Source organism: Phaenicophaeus curvirostris, chromosome 7, assembly GCF_032191515.1.
Source record: "Phaenicophaeus curvirostris isolate KB17595 chromosome 7, BPBGC_Pcur_1.0, whole genome shotgun sequence".
Classification (NCBI taxonomy): Eukaryota; Metazoa; Chordata; class Aves; order Cuculiformes; family Cuculidae; genus Phaenicophaeus; species Phaenicophaeus curvirostris.
Genome location: NC_091398.1, coordinates 40,994,008 through 41,013,391, shown reverse-complemented (window position 1 = coordinate 41,013,391; position 19,384 = coordinate 40,994,008). Strand labels below are relative to the sequence as shown.

General features: G+C 47.2%; 1 protein-coding gene across 4 annotated transcripts in view; it reads right to left on the bottom strand.

Moving 5' to 3' along the window:
• GALNT13 (polypeptide N-acetylgalactosaminyltransferase 13) overlaps nt 1–19,384 on the bottom strand; it is a 73,765-nt gene that overhangs the window by 42,291 nt on the left and 12,090 nt on the right. For all 4 annotated transcript variants that reach the window (XR_011337765.1, XM_069861682.1, XM_069861681.1 and 1 more), the window contains exon 3: nt 5,507–5,675. Coding sequence is in view for 3 of the 4 variants with exons in the window: in XM_069861682.1 (XP_069717783.1) it covers nt 5,507–5,675 (169 nt within the window). In the remaining variant the exon portion in view is untranslated. The remainder of the gene's footprint in view (nt 1–5,506; nt 5,676–19,384) is intronic.

Genomic DNA, 19,384 nt, shown 5'->3' with positions numbered 1-19,384 from the left:
AGGGACTGGTCGGGTGTGGATGCAAGCCCTGTGCTGACCTTCACAACATGCAGGGTCACAAAACTAGACAAGAGTCTCCAAGAGGAGCAGCTCCACAACAATTTTTTCCCGTTTTCTGGGATTTCTGGAAACCCCCTTGCACTAGAGAAAAGCTGGTTTAGCAAAACAGAGGTCAAGGCTGAGATGTTAACAAGAGAGCAGCACTGCCATCCGCGGGCACACGCAGTCCCAGCTCTGAGACGGGTAATGAGATCTCCTGAGGTTTTCAGATGTATTTTTGGGGTTGTTGATATTTGTGCTTTAGCCATCATACAGGTTTTGTACAAGTTCTGGGCTCCCTCTAAAGCCAAGTGAACAACACAGACATGGCAGCTTAAGTTACCTGGGCACTAGGATGATTCCAGCCACTTCAGCTGCAAAGGAATCATAGAATCATAAAATCACCAGGTTGGAAAAGACCCATTGGATCATCAAGTCCAACCATTCCTATCAATCACTAAAAAAAGTGAAGTATGATAGGACAGCAGAACGTTACCCAACCTTAAGGACCAGAAACTTGAAGACCAGATTTTACAAAAGCAAGTATTCTGGAGTTGGAAACTGTGCCCAGATGACAAGGGACTAGAGCTGGTGAAACGGTGAGTGACTGTAACACGGCTGCCCTGGTCATTGGCATGACTCAAGTCTGGGACCATCACACTCACAGTGAATATGTTTATTGCTTGAATTAAACAAAACACGTCCATGCCCGCTGACACATACGTTGCACAGCTAACAGCAGAGAGGTGCCACATGGGAGCAGCCCTGAGGAGAAGGGCTTGGGGTGCTGGGGGGTGAGAAGCTCAACGTGAGCCAGCGACGTGCGCTAGCAGCCCAGAAACTAACCGTGTCCTGGGCTGCATCCAGAGCAGAGGGACCAGCAGAGAGGGAGGGGATCCTGCCCCTCTGCTCCGCTCTGTGAGACCCACCTGGAGCCCTGGGTCCAGTTCTGGAGTCCTCAGCACAGGGAGGACATGGAGCTGTTGGAACAAGACCAGAGGAGGCCACAGAGATGATCCGAGGGCTGGAGGAGGACAAGCTGAGAGAGTTGGGGTTGTTCAGCCTGGAGAAGAGAAGGCTGCAAGGGGGCCTTAGAGCAGCTTCCAGTGCTGAAAGGGGCTCCGGGAAAGCTGGGGAGGGGCTCTAGATCAGGGAGGGCAGGAACAGGATGAGGGGGATGGTTTTGAAGCTGGAAGAGGGGAGATTGAGATAAGATCTTGGGGAGAAATGTTTTGCTGTGACGGTGGGGAGGCCCTGGTCCAAGTTGCCCAGAGAAGCCATGGCTGTCCCATCCCTGGAGGGGTTCAAGGCCAGGTTGGATGGGGCTTGGAGCCCCTGATCCAGTGGGAGGTGTCCCTGCCCATGGCAGGGGTGGCACTGGATGGGCTTAAGGTCCCTTCCAACCCAAACCACCCCATGGTACCATGATCCCCAATGAGGCTCAGCACTCCATTTACGCTTCCAGAGATGCTGTTGTTGCAGGTCCTATTTCAGCTTCCTAGCAAACAGTTCTGGCACCGCCCCACGGGGACCCTGCCATGGCCAGGCCAGCAGTAAAAGGCAAGCGGAGATGAATAAAGGAGAGAAACAGCAGGGAGAGATTGAGAGAGAGACTGAAATCCCACCCAGCATGCAGCCGTGCTGCTCTGGAGGGCAAGGATTTTGCTTTCACCACCAGGTCTTTGTTCTCTGGCAGAAGTGAGACATTGATTAGTTTTCACTGAAGTCACTCAAAAGCCATTTCCAGGAGCATTTGACTCACTTTAAAAGTTAAACAACAAAGATCAGTAATAGCACAACCATACAGTGGGTGTATAATCACTATTCTCGCTCTTAAAGTGCTTCCAACCTCCATTTACAAGACATGCAATGGAAAACTATCACAATCCTTACAAATGTGACTCATTTGTACCCTGCCCACCACCCCGCTCCTGGATGGGCATGGCCATGCTCTGCACCGGACGCTCATTCCACCTCTTTGAGGGTGGATGCCAGTTTTTTGATAAGGCCAGTGAAGGCATGTGGCACACATGGTCAGGGAGGTGCTGGAGATGGTGTGAGACCAGCAGAAGGGCACAGTCGGGAACTCCTGGCACACCTAAACGTCCCCTTCTCAGCCAAAGGGAGTTGTTGGGTGCCAACGGCCACTCACACTCCTCTGCTTTCCCTCAACAACTGCAGCACAGCTTCCCACCGCACAGCTGCTCTTGCATCCCCACCGTGTCCAAGAGTTTCTACCAAGGGACTGCCTTCTGCGCTGAGCATCTAATCACAGAATCGTTTAGGTTGGAAAAGACCTTTAAGATCAACAAGTCCAACCCTTAACCCAACACTGCCAACTCCAGCACTAAACCACGTCCTCAAAGCCCATCCAGTCCCACCCCTGCCACGGGCAGGGACACCTCCCACTATGCAACCTTGGAGCCCCTGATCCAGTGGGAGGTGTCCCTGCCCATGGCAGGGGTGGGACTGGATGGGCTTTGAGGTCCCTTCCAACCCAAACCATTCTACGATTCTAGTCCTGTTGTTCAAAGCCAGGTAGGAGCAGTCCATCAGCAGACTGCTGGAAGCCTCCACACACAGATTTCAAAATTCAGTGTGCGTTTCCCAGTCTGCGCACGCTACCACAGAAATGACGGGGAAATTACTTCTTATTGTGCTCTTACTTGCAACAATAATGCATAAATTTTTAATGGAGTTTACAGAATAAGGCAGAGAGGAGCTGATTTCTCTGAACGAATGAACGCATATAGGCAAGTAGGAGGACAGCCATCAGGGAGGACATAAACCAGGAACATAAATTACCTGCACAGACTAATTTCCTGGCATTCTCATGGTGATTTCTGATTACTGCATTGCAACAAAGGGAATTTTCTCTGCGTGCCACAAGCAGCTCCAAAACCCACCACCGTTTGACAGTACAGCGGGACAGATACCCCAAACCAGAAGATGACCAGCGTCACATCCACCATGACCAGATACAGAGAACAGATGCCTCCCCTGGGTGGTGGACAGAGCATCCACCACGTGGACAGGACCGTCTGGGAGAGGTGATTTCAACTGGTCCTTCTCTCTGCCTGGAGTAGGAGACACCCTGCAATGCCGAAGCCATCTAAACCGATGGAGGTCCCAACCCTGGAGGGGTTCAAGGCCAGGGTGGACGGGACTTGGAGCAACCTGATTCAATGGGAGGTGTCCCTGCCCATGGCAGGGGTGGGATTGGATGCGCTTTGAGATCCCTTCCAACCCAATTCATTCCACGATGCGATCACAAAAGAAAAACATTTACCCTCCCTAGGCAGGGCTAAATTGCATGGAGAACAAATAACAGGCTCACCAAAACCAACCTCACCAGAGCTCCCTGCCCTGTAACATGGAGTTGGAGGCACTAAAGGATTTTAACAGCTGTTCCACACAGGAAATTTCCATAGGCAGCGATGGCCACTTCTAAACTCCCTCTTCCAGAGCCTTTTTCCTCGTCCTAGGACCACCTGCCAAGGTTTTGGCTTTGAAAAAGCCCACATAAAACCATTGTTCTGAGTTTAAGCCACAATTACTATTTAGTAAATCTTAATGTGAGTTTGTTTCTGATCAGAAATGTGTGCTCATCAGCACATCACACACACAATCACAACGCAACAGCTAGCTTCAACCTCAATTTCACTAAGAAAATCCAATTATAAAGGTTGAGCTGTTTGTAGAACAGCGCTTGCAACCTTGCTCATCCAGAAAAGATCGAAGATGGATTTCTTCCCCTGCTGGAGAAGATACTTAGAAATAAAATTAAACACTTCTATGTTGAGTTAAATTGGGTTTAAGATTTAATCAATAGGTACTTCAAATTAGACCTGACACTGATTAAAATCTTCAAGCTGGCCATCACCAGCAGAACTCGGGCAATGCATTGATAGACAACTCTAGACATGATGGGAAGCAAGTTAAACTGTGAGTGTGATGGTCACATTCAATAGCTGGAATAACAAAATCAAAACAGGAGCAGAGATAGATGGGACTCAGCCATGCTGTTTCGTTATAGCACAAAGAGCTGGGTGTTGTGGTCTCCTGAGAAGAGGACACGCTCCTACAGAAGTCGGAGCAAACTCTCCTTGACCTCAGGGAGGTGAGGATGTCACATCAGGTCTATTCATAAATGTTCCTGTTTGGGAGCAGGACAAGACAAGAGACAGATCCCCTATTTCACAGCACCAAAAGAGAATTAGCCAGCAACCAATCCAGCCTTCCTTGTCTTCCCATAACTCATAGAATCATAGAACGGTTTGGGTTGGAAGGGACGTGAAAGCCCATCCCACACCTTGCCCTGGGCAGGGACACCTCCCACTGGATCAGGGGCTCCAAGCCCCATCCAACCTGGCCTTGAACCCCTCCAGGAAGGGTTCGTACACCTTGATAACAGTAATCTGATCATCACCTCATGATTCCTTAGACCACAGCAGTACCCACAGCCACCTAGGTTATTATGGATTTCCCATTAGGCATCATGGCCAGCAAGAACCTTTTTAAGTTCCCATTCTTCTGTTCATCTAATTTTGCTCCAGAAAAAATCCTGCAGGAAAAGCTTGCATTTATAATGTAAAAGGCACAGTGAGTTAAGACACTCAGTGCAAATCAGATGATTCTGTCCCCCATGTCAATAGAGCTACATCTTTCTGTCAGACAGTACATACATTAACCATAAAATCATATTCTTCCCTAACAGCAAAGCATCATAAATTGGCTTTCAGAACAATTTAATACTCCCTAAAGACACAATACGTACAGAAAGCATCCGTCTGAAGAAGAAAATGAGAAAATCAGTGTTTTTCTAAATCCTATAATACTTTCTGTCCTTTCAACAAAGGATAGGGAACTGCTTTTCATCAAGAAAATACACTTAGAGAGATTTCTCTCAGTATTAAATCGCTCGTCTCCCTCAGACTGAGCCCAGCTATTCATGAAGCCAAACATCTCACTGGTGTCTTTCATACACGCTGTCTTTTCAAGGGCTGCTCCTGGGGAAAGGAGAAACCTTTCCAAAACAGATCGAGGCTTTCCAAGTGCCACCTTGCTCCAGCGCGTGCAACGCTCAGTTCTCGCTCCTCTGTGGGTTGCAAAGGCTCTGCGGGCGAGAGAGGAGCCACAACGCTGCTTGGGCAGTTTGGACATCACAGAATCATGGAATGGTTTGGGTTGGAAGGGACCTTAAAGCCCTGTTCCTTCAGGGAAGTGGTGGCTGCCCCATCCCTGGAGGGGTTCAAAGCCAGGTTGGATGGGGCTTGGAGCCCCTGATCCAGTGGGAGGTGTCCCTGCCCATGGCAGGGGTGGCACTGGATGGGCTTTGACACCCCTTCCAACTCAGACTATTCCATGATTCCTTAAGCAGCCACCGCTACCAGCACACAGGAATCAACCTTGGGACACGGTGGGAGCAGGTGCCATGCAGCTGCTCCCGGATTTACTGAGCACTCACCCATCCAGTCTGACGTCGGGCAAACTCCGGTTCAGCGCAATCAGGTCACTGGCCATGAGGTTAAACTGGTTGATTTTGAACAGCTCTTTCATCTTCTCCTGGTCGTCCTTCGGTATGAGCACAGCCTTTCCCATCTCTCCGGGTCCTTCTTGGTTTCGAGAAATGACAGCTGCAACACAAGAGAGCGAAAGCCAGCGGTCAGCACGTGAGCGGCAGTTTCCTTCCTCCCCACCAGAGATCTGCAGGTCTGGCATCCAGCAAGGAATGTTAAATAAAGGAATAATGCATGACAATCCTCTCCGTGCTCCAGGGTGAGGTTTCACCTCTATCTGGATCTGAATTTATACCCGGCTTCTTTCTAAGGTGATTTAAATCCCCAATTTGTTTGCTATTGGCTGTAATCACAGTGGCACTAAGTGACTAAGTGACTATTCACATCGAGAGCCAGACTTTCCACAAGCTTCTGCAGGCACAAAAGGGTTGGAAAACGCTTTTATAGCTACTGAAAATACCTGAAGTTGATGTATATTAAACTAACTCTAACCAACTTCTCTTATTTTTTCTCTAACTACCATGCACGTGACAGCAAAATCCTGTCCCCGTGGTAAATAATCAATCAATCTCAAGCACCAAAATAAATCCATCCTGGGAAATATAGTTTCCCCACCCTGAGAGAGTATCTTTCACATGTTATTAGAGAGTAGTCTTGAGAAATGTTTGTACAGGCAATATTTAATTTGAAAGGCAATTGTAGCATCATCTCATCCAAGCACACGAACCCAAACAAGACACTGAGTGCCTCTTTAGGAAACGGGATGTGAAAAGAGAAGAAACACCCCACGTATACAGATAATTATGATCATTACCCTAAAGCATCAGCCCACTAAAATCCAACAGAATCATCATCCGCTCCCTCCTCCAGCCTCAGGGTGCAGCTGAGCAGAAGAGGCCGGCTTCCCTCCCATCTACGCGTTACTTCAACCAACAGAACAAGAAACACCTGCATCTTTACCTCATTTTACACTCATCCTTTAAATCAGCCTCAGAATCTATTAATAGTGATTAATTGGTCTTCAGTGCCAACCACTACCTGCTCCTCCTTCCATGGACCTTCTCATGCCTCTAGTCCCGCAGAAGGCGACTCACACACGTGGGCCCGCTGGGATCGCCCCTACGGATGCTCATGGTGACCGTTAAGCTCTGCACTTCTACACCATCTTCCAACATCAACAGTTTACTCCAATGAAGGGATCTCAGTTCGATTTTTCTGCCATCACACTCCGTTTTCACCTTTAGCGTCAAAATTACTTGGACTAAAAGTGGCGCTTAATATCCTGAAAGACAGTCACCTGGGAAGGTTTCTCTGCTGCCTGAAGAGTCATTAAATCACTTATTTTTGCAATCTAAAATGTTAGACAAACAAACCCTTTCCTACAAAATGCAGAGGATGTAGACTAAGAACTTTATAAGAAGAAATCGATGACTTTGCAAGCATATCGGACACCAGCACTTGCTGCAGTTACTGACATAAAAAGATTTCAACAATAAATACTACGATTCTAAGCATGGAAGTGTTTTCCTGCAGTTCTGGTTTATGCTTCGCTTCAGCAAAGAACATTTTACATTTGATATATCCTTTTTACCCTTCCCTTTGAGCAGAGGCAGCTGCAATGAGGAGTTATTAGCTTTAGCTGTGATCACAGAATCATGGAATGGTTTGGACCTCAAAGCCCACCCAGTGCCACCCCTGCCATGGGCAGGGACACCTCCCACTGGATCAGGGGCTCCAAGCCCCATCCAACCTGGCCTTGAACCCCTCCAGGGATGGGGCAGCCACCCCTGCTCTGGGCAGCCTGGGCCAGGGCCTCCCCACCCTCATCAGGAAGAATTTCTTCCTAATGTCTAATCTAAATCTTCCCCTTCCAATTTAAAGCCATTTCTCCTTGTCCTATCACTCCAGGCCCTTGGAAAAAGCCCCTTCCCAGCTTTCCTGGAGCCCCCTTGTGTACTGGAAGCTGCTCTATGGTCTCTCCATCGCCTTCTCCTCTCCAGACTTACCGTTCTCTGCCTACAGTGCTGCCAGTGGTAGAATTATTTAACCTATGCTCTCCCCACAGAGAGGCCAAGCCGCACCTGAAGCCACCCCTGCCTCTTCTGAACCACTGGTGTCACTCGATGAAATTGAACCCCATTTGAATAAAGAACAAAAAGCTTTTGTCTTTCAAGGGCATAAATTCAGATGCTACCAGCAAAGTGAACGAGGCTGCTTTAATTTGCAGCAAAACCCTCCCGCTGTGATTATCTTTCAAGATCTGGAAAGCAAAACGATCTACAACTCTCTGCAGGCTGCTACACCTTGTCGCACTCACGTGGTTTCAGGAGACGTGCACACTTAAGAGCTCTTCTAAGGAGGCATCCGTATGCACCTCACAGCGCCTCTGTTAGCTCCATTTAATCATTGAAGCTAAAAAGGAGCAGTGATTCAGCACTTCTACTTGTTAACTTACCGAAGCAGCTTCCAAATATTTTTGAAATGTGCTTTTTTAAAGAAAAAAATATACGTCTATCAAAAATAACTTTACCTCCAAGCGCAAGAATTAATGGCTCATCTCCTCAACAACCATCTTGGTGCGCGCGGGGATAATGGAGCTGACACAAAGCGTGCCCACAACGAATAAAAATGCTATTTTCCCTGCATTGTGCCTGCAGACTTTTTTCATCATCTGTCGGCGGAGACAGGACTCCTTTGGAAGCGAAAACAACCTCCTCACAAGGGCTTATTGAGGGGGAGTGGAGAACAGAGAACACAAAATTCAAGATAAAGAAAGGGGGAAAGCAGCAAAGCCCAACAGATTTCAAAGCATTCAATTTGCTTAACAACTCAGTCGAGGCACTGCTCAGGGACTGCCGCACAAATAAGGATGGTGAGATGCAAGGACTCATCATCCCTGCTTTTTTGTTGGGTTTTTCAACCCCTAACGTTCATCTTGGTGCTGTGCTTTGACAGCAACACCCGCGTGTTGGTTAGGAGCAACAAAAGCTGTGCCGGCGCGGCGATGCTGTTGTGCAGAGGGAGGCACAGAGAGCAGGGGCAGCAGGGTCCATCCCGCAGAGCCAGGGCACCTCCTGCACATCCATGGGCATCCCACCTTCCCTGGCGGAGCTAGGATGGGAACGTCCCCACCTCCAAGCAGACACAGCGAGGAGGACGGCAGCCGTGTCCCAGCACGGCCAGCCCCACAGTGACCCATAAGTGGCAGCGATGCTGATGAACACAAACCCACAGCTCTTGGGTTTAACCACCGAGCACGCTGCCAACACTCTGAAAGGTGGGGGCGTTCTGTGTACAAACGTGATCCAAAGGCACAGCAAACCATGGAAAATATCCATGGCATCAAAAAGCGTCTTCCTGCTTCAGAATCTGCCCAGTCAGTAAGTTATTCCAACCGGAGTCATGCATTATTAATCAGTTGGAATTTGTAGAAGAGAAAGGTGGAAATATCACTTTATACTTTCGCATTACAGATAAAAACCTTGGTCTCCTTCAAAGGCAACGTTCAGAGGTTCAAAACCACGAGTTTGCGAGCCGCACGGGCTGCGAGCTGCCCTCTGAAATGTGAAACCTTCCTCCACAGGGATGCTGAGACCCCTAATTATGGGGATATGAACCTCCTCTGCAGGGAGGATCCGACCCAGGAGATCTGGTTGCCCCTGATGGGACTCCTGAAAACTCTCTTTCTCGCGGCTGCATCTCCGTAGTGAACAGAAGAATCTCAATACAATCCTGATAATTCATCACAAATAATTTGTTGCCATGAACTCCACAGAGAATCCAATAAGCAAAAGGATCAGTTCACAATCCTTTGCTGTTTCCATGATGTATCTCCGCTGCTCAGACCTACACACCGACTTATCTTAATCCAGAACATCACAAATCCTCATTTTAATTACACGGTAGCAATAAATCCTGTAAAGTTGTCATAAACATCATTAAACCGATCATTTACTTCCCAGTATTTCTCAACGTAAGAGTTCCGTGATTCTGAAAGAAATGAATGTCGCTTTCTTATAAAAGGGTTTGGCTGTAAGTTCTGCCATGAACACGCTTGCTTTAGCATTTCTGCTGCACGTCGCGTAGAGACAAACCAGCCAACACCGACTCTGCTACAACAGCCTCAAGGCAGAACACCTGAAGAGGTACGAGGAGAGCTGGAGGGAGGAAATAAACTGAACCTCTGATTTTTAGAACTGCTTTGGATGCAGCCCAGGACATGGTTGGTTTCTGGGCTGCGAGCACACATTGTTGGCTCACGTTGAGCTTCTCATCCCTCAGTACCCCAGGTCCTTCTCTGCAGGGCTGCTCTCCATCCATTCTCCTCCCAGCCTGTATCCATGCTTGGGATTGCCCCAACCCAGGTGCTCTTGGCCTTGTAGAACCTCATGAGATTTGCACAGCACCACCTCTCAAGCTTCCAAACCTTCTTGAAAAAAACATACTCCTCGCTAGCAAGGGGCAGAGCTATTTCCAGGCAGGAAGAGGCACTTGCTGGATTTTCTACTGCTGAGAAAACCCAGAGGGACCTGGGCTCTCAAGGGACCACACGGTGAAGATGCACACGTGCAACCTGCTGCCCCAGAGAAAAGTCAGAACAGGCAAATCCCACCTTCGCAAAGAGATTCAAATCCACCTCTCGTGGATTTGCCATGGAAAATCACAAGGTTTAGAAAGGAAATGCTGCGCCCCACCTCATCCTGGAGAACCATGGCAGCACGTGGGCAGAGAAGCCCATCTGCAAGATCTGCACCTCTCTGAGCACACAGCATCTTCAAACATTCTATTTCCACAGCCACGGTTGCTAAATTCCACTTATGGAATGGATTTCTACAGGAAAAACAGTTTTAATGAAATATTCCATTATTGCGAAGAAAGCAGCTAAATTTGATATGGCTGTAAAACATTTTTTAACAGTTATTGTGCTTGATGCAATGTAATGAAAACTAAATGCAAAAAAAGGAATTTTCCTTCCCCCCGAAAGAACCAAAGTTCAATTTTTATTACAAGAAAAGATAGTGAAAAATTTTCTATCGCTAAGAAAAACACATCCCTGCTGAGGCCCCTTGACCTAAATCGTGGTGCACTTTTGGTAATACATCTTCTTTTTATGCCTAGTTTAAATCTCCCGACTGGTGGAGGCTGCAGTAAGTCCTGTGCTACCATGTCACAAATCACTGCAACTCCTGATTTACATTAAAGAAAAAGGGTGGACTGCCAGCTCTCCCAGACACTAAATCACACCAGTCGGGTAGGCGAGATCTTCTCGATATTCAACACACATTGGTCGTTTCTAGACTTACACCCATAACTGAGAAAATAGCTATAAAATAATAAATGCTATAAACAAGATGTATCTGTGATTCTTCACGTTATGACCAATGTGTCCACAGGCACAGCTATTTTTGTCCACTCACAAAGTCATTCCATAAAGGATAAGGAACAAGCGGCAGGATGAGAGGAAATGGCCTCAAATTGTGCCAGGGGAGGTTTAAATTGGATATGAGGAAAAATTTCTTTATGGAATGAGTGGTGAAGCCCTGGCAGAGGCTGCCCAGGGAGGTGGTGGAGTCCCCATCCCTGGAGGGAATTAAAAGCCGCGTGGATGTGGTGCTCAGGGACAGGGTTTGGCGGTGGAGTTGGCAGCGCTGGGTTAAGGGTTGGATTCAATGATCTTAAAGGTCTTTTCCAACCTGAAACCAATTTCCTGATTCTGTAAGTCAAAAAAGAGCTGGATACTGAAAACAAGCTCAAAACCACTTGTCTCATTTCTAATGCAAGGCGAAGAGAAATGAAAATAGATTCATAGCCATGTCTTACAATTTTAGCATAGCTTATTATTCAGAAATACAGAAAAAAAGCCCTTTAAAGACTAACAAAACCAGGTACAGAGTTTGTATAGAGTGTAGAACAGCAGAGGTGACCGTCAGGCCCACAGGGGAGCGTGGGAGGCAGGGAAGAGCCCCACAACCCCCTCACGCCTAGGGGACACAGGGCAGAACAGGGTGATAAAACCCTCTGTGTGTGCCGGGAACGCCAGGATGCCTCCTGAGGAGTTCCCGTAATCAAAATCATCACCAACAACCCTCATTCCTGCATTAATAATGAGTTTAAGGGCCAAGCTGATATGAAAAGCATCCGATTTGGCCTTAAACAACACCAGCAGCGTCTGTAGAGTAACAGGAGCTTCTTCTTACTTGCAAGAGCTCAATTCTGCACATTTTATTATTTGCATCAGACTTTAAACATCAGCTTTCAGGCCACAAACATCCATCTTAATCTTATTAGAAAAAGCTGTCTGAGGATGAAGAAAGGCCCAGATTATCCTTTTCGTAACAGTAACACATCCCTTCAGTGATCGATTTAATCCATAATTTGCCATCCACGCACACCAGCCGAGGGCCCAGCCTGTACAGACAGTGACACAAAGTTCAGCCAACACAGGTTGTATCTGAAAGATGCAAGAAGGAAAGAGAAGAAAAAGAGAAAGAAATAGAACTGGAAAAAAATAAGCAATCTGAGCTTACACCGCAAAGTGTCCTAACAGCAGAATAACTGGAAAATCTAAACCCGTACCTGAAAACCATTACAAACTGGCTTTCCAAACCCAATGCATCCTGCCCAGGGCAGCAGTGGAGTCTCCATCCCTGGAGGGGGTCAAAAAACCCATGTGGTCACGGCAGTAAATAACAGTCCTCTGGTGAGAAGCATTAAAATGGCAAAGTTAAAATATTAACAATGCTGCAGAAATAAACCTAGCTCAGGAAAGAAGTGAATTTATATAAAGAGAATAACCAGAGATTTGAAAGAATACGACGGCAAAAAAATAATCTAGAAAACCAGAACTGTGCTGTCAACAAAAACGACTTGTAAAATGCAAAAATCAAAACGCAGTAGTCAAAGATCATAGAATCACAGAATCATAGAATAACCAGGTTGGAAGAGACCCACCGGATCATCGAGTCCAACCATTCCTATCAAAATGATGATTGGATCGCAGACAAAACGAATCCAAAGAAGAAAGAGGTTTTCAGAGCCAAGGAATTAATGTGTTTGTGCACGCATGAGGGCAAGCAAAGAAGGAGAAATTTCTACACAAACCCATTTTAATTACGTTTCAAACATGTGCTTCTAAAACTGAGTAGAACCTATTTTCAGTACAACAAGAAACCTGCAGGAGAACAGGCAGCCTGCCTTTAGAGGACAGAGAAACATGCTGATTCTTCTGAGGAGGGTTTTGAGGGGATGTGACATCTTGTGAGTGCTTCAGCCGTCACGTATGGCTGCAGCAGCTGAGAACACGGGAAATTTGTGAAGCATTAGCTAAATTAATGGATGCGTGAGCATCATCATTAGGAAGAAATTGCATCCGATGAGGGTGGGGAGGCCCTGGCCCAGGCTGCCCAGAGCAGGGGTGGCTGCCCCATCCCTGGAGGGGTTCAAGGCCAGGTTGGATGGGGCTTGGAGCCCCTGATCCAGTGGGAGGTGTCCCTGCCCATGGCAGGAGGGTGGAAATGGATGGGCTTTGAGGTCCTTTCCAACCCAAACCATTCCGTGATTCTATAAAACTAAATTAAAATTAACTTAGATACTATTTGTTTAATCAGTAGATTAATATTTTGCTCCTCACAAGAGCTGGTAACATTTCCAAGCACTAATAAGCCCCATGCTGCTCCTCTGTGTCTGTAAAACATCATTCTTGGCATTTAAGAGCTGGCGCAAAGAAGGCAGGCATTAATTCAGACTCTGCAGGCAGCACTCGCAGCAACAGCGCCGGAGCACAGCCAAAGCCATGCTGCACGCGGTGCTTCCAGAAGCAGGACACGGGACGCGGGAAAGCACACAGCAGCACGCCAGCATGCCTGCTCCCACCCAGCATCACAGTCCTGCACAACAGCAACCATAAACACAACAGACAAATACTGCTTTCCCTGCAGGGAAAAAGGAAAAACGGAATCCCACTTGTTTATATATGATGGCCCCTTGTGTTTACTCCACGTTCCTGAGCTGACTGTGCAGAAAGAGCCTTTTCCAGAACAAGCAAAGCCAATCACAAAGTCAACAATCACAGTTGCTCTCATAGCTGTGAACATCTCAGCATTCCGAAAAGGCAAAATGGTTTTAAGCTCAAAGAGGGGAGATTTCAAGTAGAGATAAGGAAGACATTTTTTATGCTGAGTGTGGGGAGGTCCCGGGCCAGGTTGCCCAGAGAGGTGGAAGAAGCACCATCCCTGGAGGGGTTCAAGGCCAGGCTGGATGGGGCTTGGAGCCCCTGATCCAGTGGGAGGTGTCCCTGCCCAGGGCAGGGGTGGGACTGGATGGGCTTTGAGGTCCCTTCCAACCCAAAACATCCCATGATTCTATAAGAAGTTCATACTCAAGACCTACCTTTCACTACCTGAAGAAGGATGAACGTGTCCTCAAGGAAGCGCCTTTCTGTGAAATGAAGAATCTGATGCGATTTTGGGAAATATCTTCAGAAGGAACCATTCTGTTTCAGTCCTGCAGCAGCCAGCGTACCCATAAACAACCCAGCGCTAACGTGCAGCTAGATCTAAACACAACATGATGGATGTGAGGAGAAGGACCCTCTGGCATTACGGCTCTATGCATCCACTGGCTTGTTTTTATACTGGGGCATAAATATCAATACACGTCAAATCTGTGTGCCACAAAGAAAACTATTCTTAACAGATTGCCTTTTTTCCCACCTTCTCCCGACATAGCCCAGTGACTGCATTAGGTTAGAATAATTAATCCAAAACTAATTTAGCAAATACAAGGACCTCCTGGTTGATCCACAGAAGGCCCACAGGCTGCAGAGCTGGATTATAAGTAGATAACAAAAGAGCATCTCCCAGGACCAGGAGATGAGGAGAAGCCTGAAGAGGCTGAGGGGGAGCCCTTACCACTGAAAGGAGGTTAGAGGGAGGTGGGTGCTGGTCTCTTCTCCCAGATGACAGGTGACAGGACAAGGCGGAATGGCCTCAAGCTGCACCAGGGGAGGTTCAGACTGGACATGAGGAAAAAATTTTTCACCAAAAGGGTCATCAGGGACTGGCAGAGGCTGCCCAGGGAGGTGATGGAGTCCCCATCTCTAGAAGGATTTAAAAGGCAGGGAGATGAGGTACTTAAGGATATGGTTTAGTGGCAGGTAGTTATGGTTAGACTCGATGATCTTAGAGGTGTTTTCCAACCTGGTGACTCTGTGATTCGATGACTAGCGGACATCCCCATCCATCTGTGCTCCCCTGCTCCCAAGTCAATCAGAGCCAACTCCACTGGGTGCTGCTGCTCTCCTCTACCTGTGCCTGGCACAGATGGACCCAGCAACACTTATCGGAAGTGAGCGGCTGACAGCAGCCCTCTACATCATGGAATCCATTACAAAATTGTCACTGGGGAGGAAACCCCAGAAGTACTCAGGTAAATTTATCACCAGCCTCTTAGTTTGCAGGATAAAACACAAGTTTGATATTTACAAGACAGCACCTTCAAGAGAGGACACTGCCAGGACACTTCCCATAGCGCTTTCTCCCTTCCTGCGTTAGGAGGTGAAACGAGCATCGCTTCTCCCAACCCATCTCCTCCACGAGCCTCGGGGAAGGTGCAGACAGAGAAAATAAGCTAAGAAAATGCATTGTAGCCCTCTTATTTGCTTCGTTTAAAGACACACAAATAAAAGCCTCGACTGCCCTACCAACCTGCACCAACCACTCACAACAGGCAACCTGCAAAGCATCCTGAGGTGACCCACTGGGAGGGCTCTTTCTCCCTCGTCTCAGCTTTGCACTTGGGCTTGGGATAGAAACACAACTGCATAATAGCTGAATTTTATCAATAAATGAGAAGGCTTTCCACTACAGCACAGGCTTCTCACGCACAGTGATGAACCAGGATGAACTCTGCCTCCAATCTTCAGCCCAGTGAGGATAAGCTAAGTTTCAACTCACAGAGAGAAAATCCAAGAGGTGACTGGGGTGGACAGACCACAATCCTGCCCCTGAGCTCCAACGACAGCTAGTCTCGCTGCCGGATCCTACATCTGGTTCTGCTGCTCTACAGCTGGAATTCATTTGTTATTGATATTATTTTCTACATATATTTCTTTCACTCCATCATAAACACCACCAAGCCCTGTATGGACTAAGCGTACACTCTAGAACACGAGCACAGAACCACCCAACAAATCTCCAAATGACACTTTTAACCTGCTTACAACTCAAGTCGTGTCCTGAACAGATTCTGCCATCACTGGAGATTCCTTTCCTCCACAAAGCCAATGCCTTTGAAAGCTTATTAGATAGAGTCCCCTCCTTCAAAACTTTCTTGTGCTTCTCCCTGACAGATGGCTGGGTGCCACAGCACAAAAAGGATCTGAAGCTACTGGAGTGTCCAGAGAAGGGCATGGAGTCGGTGAAGGGTCTAAAGGGGAATCCATGCAACAGGGGGCTGAAGTCACTTGGTCTGTACAGCCTGGAGGAGACTAAGGGGACTAAGACCTCATCGCAGTCTGCAGCTTCTTCATATGGAAGGGGAGGAGGAGGAGCAGGCGCTGAGCTCTTCTCTCTGATGACCAGTGACAAGACCAGGCAGAATGGCAGGAAGATGCACCTGGGGAGGTCAGGCTGGACATCAGGAAAAGGTTCTTCCCCCACAGGGTGATGGAGCACTAGAACAGCTCCCAGGGGAGCAGTCGTGGCACCAAGCCTGACAATACTCCAGGAGCATTTGGACATCACCCTCAGCCCCACAGTGTGAATGCTGCAGTTGTCCTGTGCTGGGACAGGAGTTGGACTCAGTGGTCCTTGTGGGTCCAACTCAGGACATTCCATGATTCCACTAAGAATGAATTCTGCTGCTTGGACTGATATTAAGCAACAGAGATCCAGAGCGTTCTTACAACCACGCGTAGGACGCTGGGTGACAGTGTCCGAACACACCAGGCCTGGGAACAGCAGCAAAAACATCAGGGTCAGTGCACACCTACAGCTTCCCTGACCTCTGCTGGTCCTAGACAGTCAAACATTAATGCTTCTTACCTTCTCAAGCATGGATCACCATGTTGTAGCTGAAACTGCACACTGAGACTTGGCCTTTCCCTTTCCACCATCCCACTCACACCTCTAACTTTGATCACAAGGGTTTAAACTTTTCCTAGAAGTCAACTAAAAGAAACCTTAAATTTCACCCTCAAATACGTACCAAAGCACTGAGCTTGACGGGACAGAACCAGAGCCACCACTCTGCATCCTTCTAAGCCGAACTGCTGCTGGGATGGCAAAGCTTTCCCATGATCCAGCCTGTACATCAGGGCCATCGCTAATTTTGTAAAGCTCACAGCAAAAGGCATTTTTAATAAAAAGTGTGCGTACAGCTATTTCTAAGCTAAAATTAAGACTTACAAATGGAACTGATGGCAGCACTTATCCACTTACGCTGCTTCAAGAAGCTTTTGTAACTGTACCCTGTGTGATAATTTAGGAAGGTCGTCTTCCTTCTTTTTCCACATTTATGATATAACAATTCCAACCATAACAGCAATAAGAATCTGAAAATACAGAGCTGGGAGCTCCAAACTGTCACTGAATGCCTGATCCCTTCCTTGCCGCAGGTCTCCTCGGCACAGTAATTCACATTAGCAATTACCCTTCCATTCTGGCAGCAGGTTTTAATTATACCTTACAATATTACCAAAGAAATACACTATTAACTCCTACTCCTAAAATTGCTGGCTTTCTTTTATTTTATGTTAGAAATCGCCATCTCTCTGGTGTTTACAAAAGCACCTGAAATTCTTCATGAAGAGGAGTCCTAAAAAGCTATCAGTGCTTATTATTTTCTCATCGTATCGTTATCACATTCCATTGACTTTAAACTGCTCTTTTATCATGATTTTCCTCTTCTCTTCTCTTCTTTTCCTCTGATTTCAAAAGAAATCAGGAGCCACAGAGAACCACAAACAGAAGGTAAGTCACTGTGCTACTGAGGGAAACACCGGCGTGTGAACAGCGCTGAGCCACACAGCATGGGACGCGATCGTCCCTTCTGCTGCTGCATCGCAAACACCCAGGACATGGGAAGATGGGGATGGAGAGCAAGGAGGGTCTCGTAGGAAGTGTCCCTGCGCGTGGTGGAACTGGATGGGCTTGAAGGTCTTTCCAAGCCAAATCATTCTGTGCTTCTATGCCTCTAAGTAAAGTGACGCTTCTCCAAGGAGGCAATTCCCAACTCCTGATCCCAGCGTACCCCAAGGGTAACATCAGTCCAGAGAGTGCCCATCCCTCCTGGAACGTGGGAGGAACGACTCAACTCCACTATGCCGCGCAATGTCGATGATGGAACGAGCCCCACCTCCACAAAAACACCCACGAGTTCTTCATCTCAAGCTCATTACAAAAAGCAACTCGAGACAAGCACACTCACACCAACCATTAATCTGCCCATACCAGAGTCACAGCACATTCGACTCACAATTATGACTTTCACTGAGGGGCAAAATGAGACAAATTGACATTTTATGAAGTTTAAAATAGGATAATTTAATGCAGTTAAGCTTTAAGACTATCAAAAGTGGAACCAACTGCAGAACCCACTAGTATGAAGTCCCAATACGCCGTAGTTAAACTTACGATCTCCACTGGAGCAGCAAATAAGGGAGATTGCTGCTATATAAATCCTAAAACAAGAGAATTTAACATGGCTAAATTATTCCTAAACCATGAAAGACTGATGAGCTTTTATTACAAAGGGCTCTTATCATTTAATGGAGATAAGTCTTTTACGATTAAAGTTTTGTTTGGTTTTTGGATATCAGCACTGCGTAAGGAATATTGAAATGAAAACACCCAGACCCTAAGAAGCTTAAAACGCTGACCTAGAGGCAGTTCTTTGAATCCAAGGAACACCAAGGAATTGACCTTCCATACAGTTCAAACAACTGAAGAAGTGAAACAGAAATATCACACATGGGTTACAGGAGGTTACAGCAACAACAAAGTGCATCACCAAAACACATTTCCAAACTCATGACTTTTAAGACAGAAAGAGGTACAATAGTGTAAATTATAGAAATAATTAGTTATTGAGCTTGGTCCCCTTCTTGCTTGATAAGCCACAGAGCAGGAATCTATCAGAGCAATTATAGAATCATTAAGGTTGGAAAAGACCTCGAGCTAAACCATGTCCCAAAATGCCACATCTACTCATTTTTTTGAACACCTCCAGGGACAGTGACTTTATGTGTTGGTGCCTCATGCATGGAAAATTCTCAGGAGACTCCATAACGTTTTACATGCACTTGCTGAAAAAACAATGTCCAACATACTTTTAACAATCAGGGTCCAAAGAACAAAAGTTCTCTGCGCATCCCTGTCTAATTGCACTTGGCAAACATCTACAAACAACCACTTTTAATTAGTCATGAAAACAACAAGAACTTGATGCAGGTTTTCATAGAATCATAGAACAATTTGGGTCGGAAGGGACCTCAAAGCCACCCAGTCCCACCCCTGCCAGGGGCAGGGACACCTCCCACTGGATCAGGGGCTCCAAGCCCCATCCAACCTGGCCTTGAACCCCTCCAGGGATGGGGCAGCCACCCCTGCTCTGGGCAGCCTGGGCCAGGGCCTCCCCACCCTCACGGTGAAGGAATTCCTCTTTATGTCCAGTCTAAAGCTGCCCCTCTCCAGTTTATACCCGTCCCCCCTCATCCTATCACTACAAGCCTCTGTGAACAGTCCCTCTCTGACTTTCTAGTAGCCCCTTCGGGTACTGGCACGTTGCTATAAGGTCTCCTTGGAGCCTTCTCTTCTCCAGGCTGAACA